Source organism: Procambarus clarkii, chromosome 60 (genome assembly GCF_040958095.1).
Source record: "Procambarus clarkii isolate CNS0578487 chromosome 60, FALCON_Pclarkii_2.0, whole genome shotgun sequence".
Lineage (NCBI taxonomy): Eukaryota > Metazoa > Arthropoda > Malacostraca > Decapoda > Cambaridae > Procambarus > Procambarus clarkii.
The window spans coordinates 13,677,803-13,691,236 of NC_091209.1; the positions used below are offsets into that span (position 1 = coordinate 13,677,803).

Here is a 13,434-nt window from a genome sequence, read left to right on the forward strand (position 1 = left end):
TACATCTTTTGAAATGGTGGATGATATCCAAATGTGCTTTTGTTTATCCATGACACTATGTAGGTGGTAAGATATAGTTGATGGACAAGTGTAATTTTTTAATGTCACATCATTCCCCTATATAGCCAGGTTCGTAGTTGATAGCCTCCTCAAAACAATACTACACTCCACCAGGACTTACATTCATCATTAATATGTCCATGAAATTCGAGCTCAAGCAAAGTCCAGACATCTCTCTAGACAATACTTCCAGGGTACACCCCATTGCAGGCGAGTGGTTATGTCCTACAGATGGCTTGTTACCCTTCTGGTGATTTGTTCCAGTTGCCGTTGACAAATATTCGTCAAATTTATTTGTCACCATCAGCAACGACTTGTTTGGTGATGTGATGTCACAATCAGGAGTATAAGTACACCTGACCCCTAGCCGTCAATTTCAGTCTCTTTTTCAGGTGCTCAGGAATTATGACATTACACAGTCACGATGCTAGCCTGCTTCACTAGATGTTGCTTTGTGTCCAGCTTGTAGTGTTTTGTATAGTGTAATTATTCACAGTCACCAATATTATTCTTATTGTGTTAACATAAGCTTTCCATGTGTTAGTCTTGTTATTATGTATCAGCCAAGTGGTGTAAGTCAGGGTGTTTTGTAATTCAGATGTTATTTGTTTATCTTTATTAGTTATTTGTTTATCTTTATTATAGAGTAAATTATTATATTTTTGTACTGAGTATTACTTCCACTCTTGCCCAATTCTCACATTGCAAAGGTTAATGCATTTTTTTTATTTAATGAGTGTGTGTGCAACTTTCCATCTGCCCGGTACATCCGCAATACTGAATCATGTCTCAAATATCATGTACATTGTACTTTATTTCCCATAATGCTCCCCTATTTTTCACCAGGTTAATGCTTTTCCATCCACAAAAGTGAGAAATAGGTACATGATGATTTTCATGAATGGGTAAATGCTAGTTGTTGACCAGTTTAAATACCTGGGATGTTTGTATGTGCAGTCAAGACAGGAAAAGTAAGTGGTTCAATAAAAAGCTTGGTTATAATGAACAAAATAGGAAGAGATATGCCCAGATAGTTGCATGGCAAAGCCAACCCTTTTCTGTAACAAGTGTGAAATGCTGTAGTGGCAGCAACATGAAAAATCTAGAATTAGAGCAGTGAAAATTTACAATTTGAGAACTATATAGGGTTAGGATATATTTAGTAAGTAAAGAATAAAGATGTCACATTTTGCAGTGCAAAGGTCAGAAAATCACAAGAATGAGAAGAGCGTACTTATATGGTTTGGTCATGGTGAAAAAATGATGATAGACTGGTGAGGAGTGTCTTTGAATACAAATGAGAGGAAGGCTGAAATTAGCAGACATGGTGCATGAGGAAATGGAGTGTGAGAGGTGCTAATAGTGCACAGGATGTGGTGGGGGAACAAAGTCAAGTGGTCACAGTTTGTAAACAGAAAATGGAGTTATTTTTTCTTTTTAGACGTACAGTATATGACAACCCAAGAGGAGCACAGCAGTGTACACAGTTTTATGAAGCAGTGGGGTTGCTTCTTGTTGATTCATGATGGTATATTGTGGGTAAGATATGGTGAATGAATGAGTGTAATTTGTTATCATTAACTTTATTTTCTTTACTTCTCCACATGTTTACTTTGGGCTAATGCCTCCACATCCCATAGAAGTGGGAAATAGGGTAATGATGATGGTAATGCAATCTTTATTCTAGCATTCAATAATGCAATAATTCTAGCATTCTTTATCAACTAGTTGCAAGTCACAATGAGAATACTATACAACAGGAAAAAATAAAGCAAATATAGTTCATTGGAGGTTTATTTCCAAATACTAAAATGCAAGGCACAGTTGGAAACACATTTGAAAACTCTAAGAGATATCCTAGCAAGTAACATTATTGTGCATTTGCCACATCACATGTAATGTCCTTCGTGCGATACAAAAGTACATTTAGAAAGTGACGTCTAATAATCTATAAAATATCAACAGCATCTAATGTAGTAAGGAAAATATAAATGTCACAAATATTGGCAAAAATGGAAGACAATGTTATGTTGGAATGAACTGCAAATACTTTAGCACAAATATAATAGTCATCCAAATATAATACTGTAGTCATGTGCAGATACTGTTACTTTGCCATCAGCAGAATCTAATGCATCATCATTGTTATCATTTATTAGAAGATGGTGTCAAGATATCTTCCTAAATTACAGATATGTCCCTTAAATATACTAAAGTGAGATTAAATATTGAACAATTAACAAACTGTTATTTTATGAGCCAGAACCATTTACACTATTTTGCCATCTGTCCTGCTACTGCCGTATGAATTTTCCAGAGCAATCAGTTTACCATCAATTACCGTGTAATATTGCAGGGAATAATCCTGTTGTAAGCAAATGGTACTGAAAATCATGCATGTAACAAATGTATACAACAGATAAATTAGACCAGAGCTTACAATAACAGAAATATAAAAAAATAAATACTATTTTGTGTTCACTACTCAATATTCTTAGAACTGTGAAAAACTTCAACTATATTATTTTAATTTAAATCTAAATGCAAGACTTTAATTATGAAAAATAAATTTATAGACTTTTTAAGTTTCCCTGTGATAAAGCACAGTTTCTCTTGTTTTAAACATTGCTAAATTGCAAACATTCTACAATATTGTATGTCAAAGCTAGCATGTCTATATTCAGATTTTCATTTCCAAGAACAGTAGTACAGTATTTTAAACTTAAACACCTCTAGGATTTCACATTCACTCCATCATAACATACCAGCAATACTAGGAAATTATTACTGGCATTAAATATACAACAATTAAATCTGCCAACAAGTCTTTCTTTTGCTATGCCATACAACATCTGGCAATGTAATAAAACATATAATAGATATCTGCAGTATTTTTGTATAAATACCACTATCTGTAACTTTTAGCACAATACGTCTGTAACAATATCCTACATAAAACGATTTTCAAAGGCATGTTAAGGCACTGGTTACATAAATTCCCTTAAGTGATACAGCTATTTTTGTTATCTGTAACATAAATATACTAAAGAGATGCATAGGATAGTCTTAAGCTAAAAGTTATAAAAACTAAAATTGTCTAAATATCAGTTGAGAAACATCATACCAATATACATGTAACTGAAGTAAATAAAGAGACCAAGATCCTCCTGTTACTGAATAAGTTGACAGGGACTTGGACAATGCAGTGTGTAATAATTTAATAAAAATGTTTTGATGAAATGTGAATTGAATCTTTAAATATACTGTATATCTTAAGAAAAAAAAAAAAAAAAAAAAAAAATGGTTTCAAAATATATGAAGGCAATGTAGTTTACTGTACAAATTTTTGTTACGGATTTCCGAAAGTGTATTTACAAACGAGCATTTTTCTTTTTAGTTCCCCAGAAGCATGCCCATTGATCAAGCTAAAGGATCCAATTCTTCAATTTGCAGTTCATGTTCTTCATACTCACTCTCTTCCTCATCATCCTCATCATCATCTTGCATATTCTCATCACTTTCCATTGGGTCATCTGGATCTAGTTCCACTTCAACCTGAATTTCCTCAGCCCCGTCTTGTGAACTCATAATACCATTTATTGACTTATCTTCTTCATCACTCTTTATTAAATTATCCATTGTGTCATCAATACTAACAATATGTTGTGTGTTGCCACGTCGTACGATTGGCACCAGGTCCCCATCAGGGGTTTCTTGCCAATTTTCTCTTTCATGGGCACGAAGATGCTCTCTAAGCTCAATCCGATCCTTAAAGTCTTCACGGAGACAAATTACACATAGTAATAAATTTGTGTGATACTTCTTTCGATGACATCGCAATGCCGATTGATCAGTAAATTTTTTTTCACATATGTCGCATGGATAGGGTCTTTCACTAGTGTGTTTTCTAACATGAGCTTTCAGATTTTCACGATTATCAAATGACTTCCCACAACTCTGGCAGCGGAAAGGTTTCTCACCAGTATGTGTGCGCTCATGACGAATCAATCCTACTATCTGAGTAAATGTTCTCCCACACAAGCTACATGCATATGGTTTTAACCCTGAGTGAATACGCTCATGAGCTTGAAGTCCAGATTTGAAGCGAAATGGGCGATAACATACACTACATTGGAATGGTTTTTCCCCTGTATGGAGCTTCATGTGTTGTTTTAGGTGAGTATTGCGGGAAAATCCTTTACCACATACTCTACACTGAACTGGCCGTTCACCTGTATGAATCCTCATGTGAGACCGCAAATTAGACTTCTGATTAAAAGATGCATTGCATAATCCACAGGTAAATGGTTTTTCACCAGTATGAATGCGCATGTGACGAATAATGTCAATTCTCTGACGATATCGTTTCCCACACACATCACAGGGATATGGTCTTTCACCTGTATGCACTCGTATGTGGGATATGATATGATCCTTAGTTTTGAAGTCCCTTGTACAAAATGGACACTGATAACCATTGAGAGGTGTTATAGGAATGTCACAAACATCGCGTTCCTGCGCTTCACTTTCAATATGAATTCTGAGATATCGCCTTTCTGAGTCTGTGTATTCACCAATTATGGTTGTATTGCTCTTAGGAGTAATCATGCATTTAGTATTTGTTTCAACCCTTTGGAAACCAATATTCTTCATAAAAGCAGCAGTTTTCTCAGCAGCAGCTGTAACATGATAATTTACATAATCTTTAACATTGACATTTTCTGGGATCAGAGCAATAGGTTCTGGTTTCGGTTTACCAAGAGAATCATCTTGTCCATGTGTCTTCTGAAGTGCTAAACTCTTAACAGAAGTGAGAGCCTTCATTAGCTTCTTTTGGTTGTTCTCTACCTTATCTTTGTGATCTAAACCCAGAGCTTCTGCCTCCTCAGGTGAAATACACACAAGTTTACCTTCTGATGTCCGGATATAGAACTTTGGTTGAGGACATGCACTGACGCCTTCTGTCACTCCAAGGACTTGTCTCAACTCTTCATCTTGGGCCAACAAATCACCTGTTTAAAAAAAAAAGACAATTAAGTTATGCACAAAACATGATATTTAATTTAACTTAAAATGTAAGAATGTAAATGCAAAGAGTTCTTCAAAGAATTCAGTGTATTGAATTCTCAGTTTCATGAATTGCGAAGCATTGTCGGGTAGAGCACCAGCAAGCTTGAGCCACTCCACAAACCATCGTAAACCACTGCACCCTATCAAGGAGGTGGCATATGCGACCAGCCACCTGGTACCAAGCTTCAAAAAGTGAAGGCCAACTTCCTGCACAATCATGCATTCTCCAAGAGTGAACTGCTGCAAGCAAGTTTTGAATATCCAGCAACACTGGTGGTGCTACATAGTCTATCCAAAGGTGGCTTGGTGCCTTCTGATAATTGCTTACTTAACCACCTAATTTCTAAATCATTATTTACCCAGGTCTTTCCTGCTCGCCACTCTGCTGCCATACCGCCACAAGTGAGGCGGTATTGCAGAAGAGCGAGGCTCGCTCTGGGTGAAGCGCCAGAAGCAGCTGGCAGCATAGCCAGCTGCCTCTGGCCGTCTCACTCCCTCCTACCTACAAACACTCACGCTTGTGGCGAGAACAAAATATTTATAAACATTTTACATTTAAGGACCCAAAAATAGATGCATGTATATAATTTTGGCACATAACTGTATGCCAGTGATCATTCTCTCATATGTGCAGTTAAAACAAACAATGCCTAATAAATAAAATTGTAAAGTTTTTTACAGAGTGGCAGACTCGGTATAAAAATCAGCACACTTGGTTTTGGTTTGTGGATCTTGATCATTAAGTTGCATGTGTGCATACAATAGTTATCAGTAATTTATAATTTTGAGACTAAATTACCCCCACCAATGATTTCCCTTATATGATCTAAACAAAACAAAGATTGTGTAATTAATTAATTTTCTATAAGTGCAACCATGGACCCCTTCTCCAGCAACACTGAAACCTCCTCTCCTCCCTAATAGAAGCAGAAATCCAGGATGGAGCCAACATTCCATCCTGAGTCCTCAAGCACGAAGGTAGAAACAGCATTAGTCAAGGAAGCCCCTATGCCCTGGTATGCTGAACCTCCAATCATGTACAAAATAAAATAATGAAAACAAACGTTGCCATCCCTGTCAAGACCCAGGTGGAGCAGCCCTCAGAACTACTCGCCAACCCCCATCTATCGACACCTGCAGTTATGTGGCTAGAAACTGTTTAAGAACTTGTATTAACATAGAAGGATGGAAAGCCAAACAAACTGAGAGGAGATGAACAAGTTGCTCAGTGGCTAAAGCAGAGGTAACAAGAACTTTTCACACTAGAGATGCTATACCGATGATGATACTTTTCAAAACGCTTGTGCTCTCTAGAGTGGAGTACTGCTGCACAATGACAGCCCCTTTCAAAGCTGGAGAAATTGCTGACCTGGAGAGCGTGCAGAGATCCTTTACTGCTAGAATTCACTCAGTAAAACATCTAAATTACTGGGACCGACTAAAGAGCCTAAATCTGTACTCCCTTGAGCGCAGGTGGGAGAGATACATAATAATTTAAATGTGGAAAACAATTGAGGGGCTGGTCCCAAACCTGCACACAGAAATAACATCACATGAGACCAGAAGACATGGCACGATGTGCAGAATACCCCCGTTGAAAAGCAGAGGTGCAACAGGTACTCTGAGAGAGAACTCTATCAACATCAGAGGCCCGAGACTGTTCAACACGCTTCCACTACACATAAGGGGCATAACTGGCCGACCCCTCACAGTGTTCAAGAGAGAACTGGATAAGCACCTCCAAAGGATACCTGATCAACCAGGCTGTGACTCATACGTCAGGCTGCGAGCAGCCGCGTCTAACAGCCTGGTTGATCAGTCCAGCAACCAGGAGGCCTGGTCGACGACGGGCCGCGGGGACACTAAGCCCCGAAAGCACCTCAAGGTAAGGAGGTGGCGAGTGTGTATTTGGCACAAGTGTCCAAAACAAGGTGACCCAGTAGGCAAATTTAATATGATACCTGCTGTGTAGGTGTGAAATGTTGACCAACCCTGACTGAGCATGATCTAATCATGGATCCAGAAGAATCTTGACTTAGCCTCGGTAGCAACCGAGTGACTTGCTCAGATAAGTGTTTTTCATATACAGTACGCTCAAAACCTAATTTTTCACTTCATTTTCAAATTAAAAAGTTATTTTCTACAATTTTCTTCTCTGTAAGCTTTGAAAAAATTCTGAACTGAAAGAGTTAAGAGAAGAGTATACAGTATATAGACAACAGAATACAAAAATTATTATTGAGAAGTATTGCTGGCATCAAACTTCAGCAAATGTGCATTAAAATTACCGTATTGGAATGTATTAGTTACTCCCAACACTGATATAGGTTTAGCACAAATATTTTCATGTCAGATATATTCCTTCCATACTGTATATTAATATTTTTTTATTTAGAAAACATTATACTATATACTGTATATATTAATATATAGTATAGTACAGTATATACAGTATTATTGAGTTACATGACTTTAAAAGCACTGTGCAGATAATTATTTTTGTCAATAAACCTTATTTGTATATTAATAAACTTATGAGTTATCTTTTGAGAATTTTGTGTGCCTTCCAAATCCCTTTATTTGGAACAGAAAATGATTATAGACCAAAGCATATTTACATATTATATAGATTCGAACAGAGATTTCAAAGTGAAAGATGTATGTGACTAATGTAAATAATGCATGTTACTCTGAGAAAAGAATTCGAAACCTGGTACAGTATTTTTTTTCTGCACATTTCTCCTTCCTGTACACTATATCAAATTCAAAGTAACTTACCTTCATCATCCTCAAATTCTTCCTTGATTCCAAACTCTAATTTGGAATCGTCTTCAGAAGATGGCTTAAGTGTTTCCTGAAGTGTCTTATCTTTTTCCGTATCAATATCTTCTTTTTCCTCCTTGATGCACACACCATCAACAGTAATTGTTTCACTGGCTAGGGAATCCTGAGGCTCTTCCTTTACACGAATGTTTAAGTAAGCAGGAGGTTTACTTGACACTATATTTTTGGCAGGAGCAGAAGATTGGCTATTTAGTGAAGTATCAATTTTATTAAGTGGGGGTAAGGAAACCTGTGGTAAGGCACCAGTAATAAAATGTTTTTTCGGTGCAATCTTCTGAAATCGAGGACTAAGTTTTACAGGGACAGGTTTCCCCACTACCTTAAATGTTGTAGTACCATTTAAAATCATGATGGGATTGGAATTAGATATGGATGTAATTGGCTTGGTTGCTGTGGAGATGGTAGCTGGTTTAGCAGTGGAATTGCTTATAACAGTTATTATTTGAGGTTCTACTTTGCTGGGCTCTTGTTTGATGCTAACTATTGGGGACTGGTAATCCTGCTTGAACCCAAGTGGACTCAACCCACCAACTTTCACGACAATGGGCTGGCTTGTTGGTAATGGTCCCCCAGAGGATGTTGTCAATGAAGTGGGTTGGAGAACAATTCTGTGAGGAGTAGAAGGTACCACTGAACTGATCTTGGCTGGAGCAGTAGATGATGATGATGATATAATTGCCTGAGAATTTTTTTGGGGAACTAATAAAACTTGCTTTCTTGTAGAAGTTTTAGAAACATTCACGACATTAGTTAGCAATAGCTTCTTCCCTGTGGTGGTTTGCACTAAGCACATGTTGGAAGCTTTATCAGATTTTGATGAATTCATTTGAAGAACCACAGGCTGGGAGTTGAGCTTCGGCAGACTGGTTGCTGAACTAATTGTTTTTAACACTATGGGTTGGACAGAATTCGTAGCCACTGGTTTTTTTGGTTGTGTTGCCCCTACCATTATGAGGGGAGGCATATTTCCTCCAGAGACTGGGATCATAACTTTCTTCATTTTATATCTTGTCTTTTAACACAAAGTCAAACTTAATGAAACACAACACAACAAACTAAATAAAAATTAAATTATTTCTTGTAAAGCTGTCACATTTTGCAATCTGAAAAGAAAAGAAAATACAATTTTACAATAAAGTATTGTACTACTTTACACATGAGCATCCAATAAATTTAAATTATATTGTACACTAACTTGACTAACCTGCAAATGCAATTAGTGAGTTACTATTGTCTGATAAACTATCCTCTTCTGGTACTGGTAATGACTTAAAAGAACCTCTACTTTCAGCCTCCACACTGCCCATGAAAGGGCTATTCAAGCCCATGCCACCTTTAGGGTGGCTTAATCTTTATCAACCAATCAATCCTCCTCTACTAAAGTGGGCACAAAGCTGCTACGGTCTCCCAGTGCTATCCTCCACAGTAATAATCAGAGCTGCTACTGTCTGACAAACTAATCTTACCGTAATACAGCACTCACAAAGCCATTACTGCTTAAAAATAACTATCATCCACAATAGTACTCTCAGAGGTGCTACTATTTGATAAACTAAACTACACAGTAACATTGAAATAACTAACTGTATGACAAACTACCCACTACCGTAGTACTCGCTCAGCTAGCGCAGTACACACAATGTATGTACTACTTGGAAGTGGCCAACGCTGACTTGCTTACCACAGACCTATGTCTTCAGCTGCCACTTAGTGGGCTCCGCCTCCTCTCACACCTTAATATTGCCTCACCACACTGCCAACTACTCACTGAGGATCACAAATAGCGGTAGCCACACACAAACAACAAAACCAAGACCTAAACCCAACGAGAAACTTCAGCTGGCGCGACTCACCTCAGCTTTTGTTTACATTTTGGAAGCAACATGTGAAGCGTTTGTGTCGGACGGAACACAAAAACACCCATGTTTTTTAACCCAAAATACCCTCTCTATTACGCACTAGTACCACAAAAATAAAATGTATCTTCATTATAGAGAGATATAGCAAAAAAAACTCTACGTTAAGGTAAAATTATATGATACTGATGGTTTTCATGTAATCATGAACGCTCAAGGCCGCGGCGGCTGGGCGATCCCTAGAGCAGACTTGCCAACCTTCCCTGATCCAGCCTCAGACTCTTTATTATCATTCTTATGCATAAATAATAACACTTTTTCTCCGTCAAGTCGAGCCTAAACTCAAGTTGTACGCATGTCGCTAAAAAAAAAATGTACTGAGAGAAGCGGCTCTCAGGAAATGGTTTTGGTGAAAATGGCGTTTGCAGAAGGCGGTGCGGAATGTTGGCTAACCCGCAGTGGTGTTGACGGGCGGAGGTGCGCGTGCGCGGGGTGGAGTATTTTCCCACCCCATGTCGTCCCTGTCACCCCTACGGTGGCGGCCCTGGGGTGGCCCCGGGGTCCTACACACCCACCAGGCCGCTACAGGCAAGTGAGGGGGGCTACCTTTCGCTCCCCGCCACCTGGTCTCGCCGTACCTGTTGCGTTAGAACGTAAGTTTTATGAGGATGGAATTTGGTTATGGAGGTGGCTTCCCCAACTTCTTTCGGTGCATATTACTTCTTACTCACCTGTCCTGGGCAAGAGTATTCATAAGAGTAGTAAAGGTAATACCTTACCTTTATCTGTGTCTTGTCATCTTACCTTCAATTTTATGAGGCTGTCCTTGTCTCTTCCCCTCATTATCTTGTATGTTGTGATCATATTCTCATTGTTTCTTCTGTCTGCTAGTGTTGTGAGATCTAGTTCATTTAACTTAGCTTCATAGTTTAACCCTTTTAGCTTTGGCACTAATCATGTTGCAACACTGGAGGAGGAGACAACAAGGAGGCCTAATCGGGGACCGGGCCGCGGGGACGTTGAGCCCCGAAATCATCACTCTATGATGATAGGTTGTCAAATACATAGCTGACATAACTTTTCACACTGACATACCTTTTCAAATTTTGTTTTAGTCTTATGTACAATTAGAACATAAGAATAAAGGTAACTGCAGAGGGCCTATTGGCCCATACGAGGCAGCTCATATTTATAACCACCCAATCCCACTCATCCCTAATGTGGTAGTGTATTCGCTGGCAGAGGACGCCTGACAGACGCTCCTTCAGTGGTCGTGTCAGGTCAAGGCTCTGCTCCTTCAGTGGTTGCGGGATTAAACTGTACCAAAACTTCCTTTATCTTCCCAGGAAGTGCCCGACCACTGGGCTGAGCGACGGTCTCGTTTCATGCAGGTCGGCGTTCAATCCCGACCTTCCAAGTGGTTGGGCACCATTCCTTTCAAGTTCAAGTAAGTTTATTGAGAAAATGAAGTACATTTCAGAAGGATAGAGTACCTTAGGCTATTTCTACCCTCGTCTATATAAGGTCCCTCAAGGGGCTCACAAACCCATACAGTACACAGTTATTAATCATATTCTACATTTCACATTCCAGTAGTAATCACAACAAGAAATGACAGGGGCAGCATAATCAATAAGAGATCTCACAGTAGTATACTGTGAGATCTCTTATTGATTATGCTGCCCCTGTCATTTCTTGTTTTGGTAAAGGTAGACTAAACAAGTTGGAGAAGGTAAAGAATGCAGTCATGATCCCAAGATTATTCTCATGGCCCAAGAAATACTATTATTGAGATAATGATATGATTGAACACACACATTATTGGGGTAGAATTTCAGTGATAAATGAAGCTTCGGCGATTAGACTAATGAGGCGAGGGAGCTAATGAATTAATCCTCTCGATTTCTGTGTACATCCATTTCTGCGTGTAGTGTAGTGTAGTGTAGTGTAATTAATTTTTTCACTTCAAAAGGTGGGAAGAAATGAATAATGCATGTGAAACCATTCCTTTCCCCGCGTCCCATCCCAAATCCTTATCCTGATCCCTTCCATGTGCTATATAGTCGTAAAGGCTTGACGCTTTCTCCTAGTAGTTCCCTTCTCCCCTCTTCGATTCTTGTATTTAACTTTCCCTTATGTTATAGATACCTTCTGGACTCCTATCTCCCTTTCCCATTTCGTTAACTTACATTAATTGGGATTGAATTCTAGCAACTATGTATTTGCCCAATCCTGGCGGTTGTCAAGGTCTTCCTGTAAAATTCTGCTGTCCTCTGTTTTGACGCTCCTCATTAGAACAAATCACGTTAGTGTGATCTCTGTGTGTAGTGTTCCTCATTAGCTTTGCGTCATCTGTAAACATTAACATGTACGAATTGACACACTGGGGTAGGTCGTTCGTATAAATTCGTAACATCAGTGGTGCCAGAACCGCGACTTGTGGGACCCCCATTCTTCCCCCACACTCACTGGTAACATTGCTCCAGCTCGTAATCTTCTCTTTCACTGTCTTTGTTTTCTGTCCTTCAAGTTTTGCTTGACGCAGTTTATAGTTTTACAAGTTATTTCAGCTTGCTTCTCCATCTTGCACACCAGTCTTTCACGAGGAACAGTTACATAAAGTTTTGGTTACAATACGCGATAATACAGTCTGTCCAGCCTTCTTTTTTTCCTGGCTTATTTGAGTAATATTGTCATATTGGTGTTATGTCTGTGTGCTGTATACTCACACATCTTGTGCTACCAAATCACATAGTATATTGCAATGTAGAAATGCAACTTAATCGCGATTATTTTATCCCCTTATACTGATGTTCGTCATTATGTGAATTCAAATTCTGTTATAATATAGCAATCATTACGGTAATTTGTTGGCTTAAAGACCTGCCCGAAACACTGAGTGCTAGTGACTGCAAGACACTCACCCACCAGCATACGTGCTTAACAACTCATTGTGTCTTGCAAATAAATAAATAAATAAATATGTGTGTGGTCAACATCTTGATAGACCAGACCACCAACCAGGTCAGGTCAGAGACCGGGCTGAGGGGACATTGATCCTCGTTATCAGCACAAGGTAATCGCAAAGGGGCGTGCTTCTGTGTATTGGCGTTTTTCATGAGTTTTACATTGCAAACATTGATATGAAGAAGCCAATTTCGTCTTCCAGGTCTTTGTCATATATTAAAAACAGGATGGGCCCCAACCGTCCCTTATGGCACCCCTACTCGTAGCCTCCCTCTGGTGGCTGTCAGTGGGGTACCACAGAAACTTCAGCGTCTGTGAGATTGCTTCTTACGTAGTCTCTACGTCGTGTGTTGACCTTCCTCTGAAGTCCTGCCCTTCCTCTGAACTCCTGCCCTTCCTCTGAAGTCCTGTTCTCCATGCTATCTCCTCCGGAATTTCTCTTAACCCCCCAGATATTTCCCTTTCCGGTAAGCTTATTTTACATTTTACTGTGGTCTTCGTTGAAGCAATATATTCGAAGACAACCACAGGGATCATTGGCTTCTATTGGTGTTTCATAGCTATTTAGTTGTCAAATTACTTTTGTATCCTTGCCATATTATTTCAAATTCTTGTAAATAATGATGGTAAATATTTA

At 38.9% G+C, this 13,434-nt stretch overlaps 1 protein-coding gene across 1 annotated transcript; it reads right to left on the reverse strand.

The window, feature by feature from the left end:
• Nucleotides 1-1,840: 1,840 nt before the first annotated feature.
• Nucleotides 1,841-9,933, reverse strand: LOC123766845 (uncharacterized). Its single transcript, XM_045756247.2, has 3 exons — nt 9,828-9,933; nt 7,909-9,077; nt 1,841-5,072 (listed from the first exon to the last, which is right to left on the reverse strand). Exons 2-3 carry the CDS (start codon nt 8,972-8,974, stop codon nt 3,481-3,483), a joined length of 2,658 nt encoding a protein of 885 aa, XP_045612203.1. The 5' UTR covers nt 8,975-9,077; nt 9,828-9,933; the 3' UTR covers nt 1,841-3,480.
• Between the last annotated feature and the right edge of the window lie 3,501 nt (nt 9,934-13,434).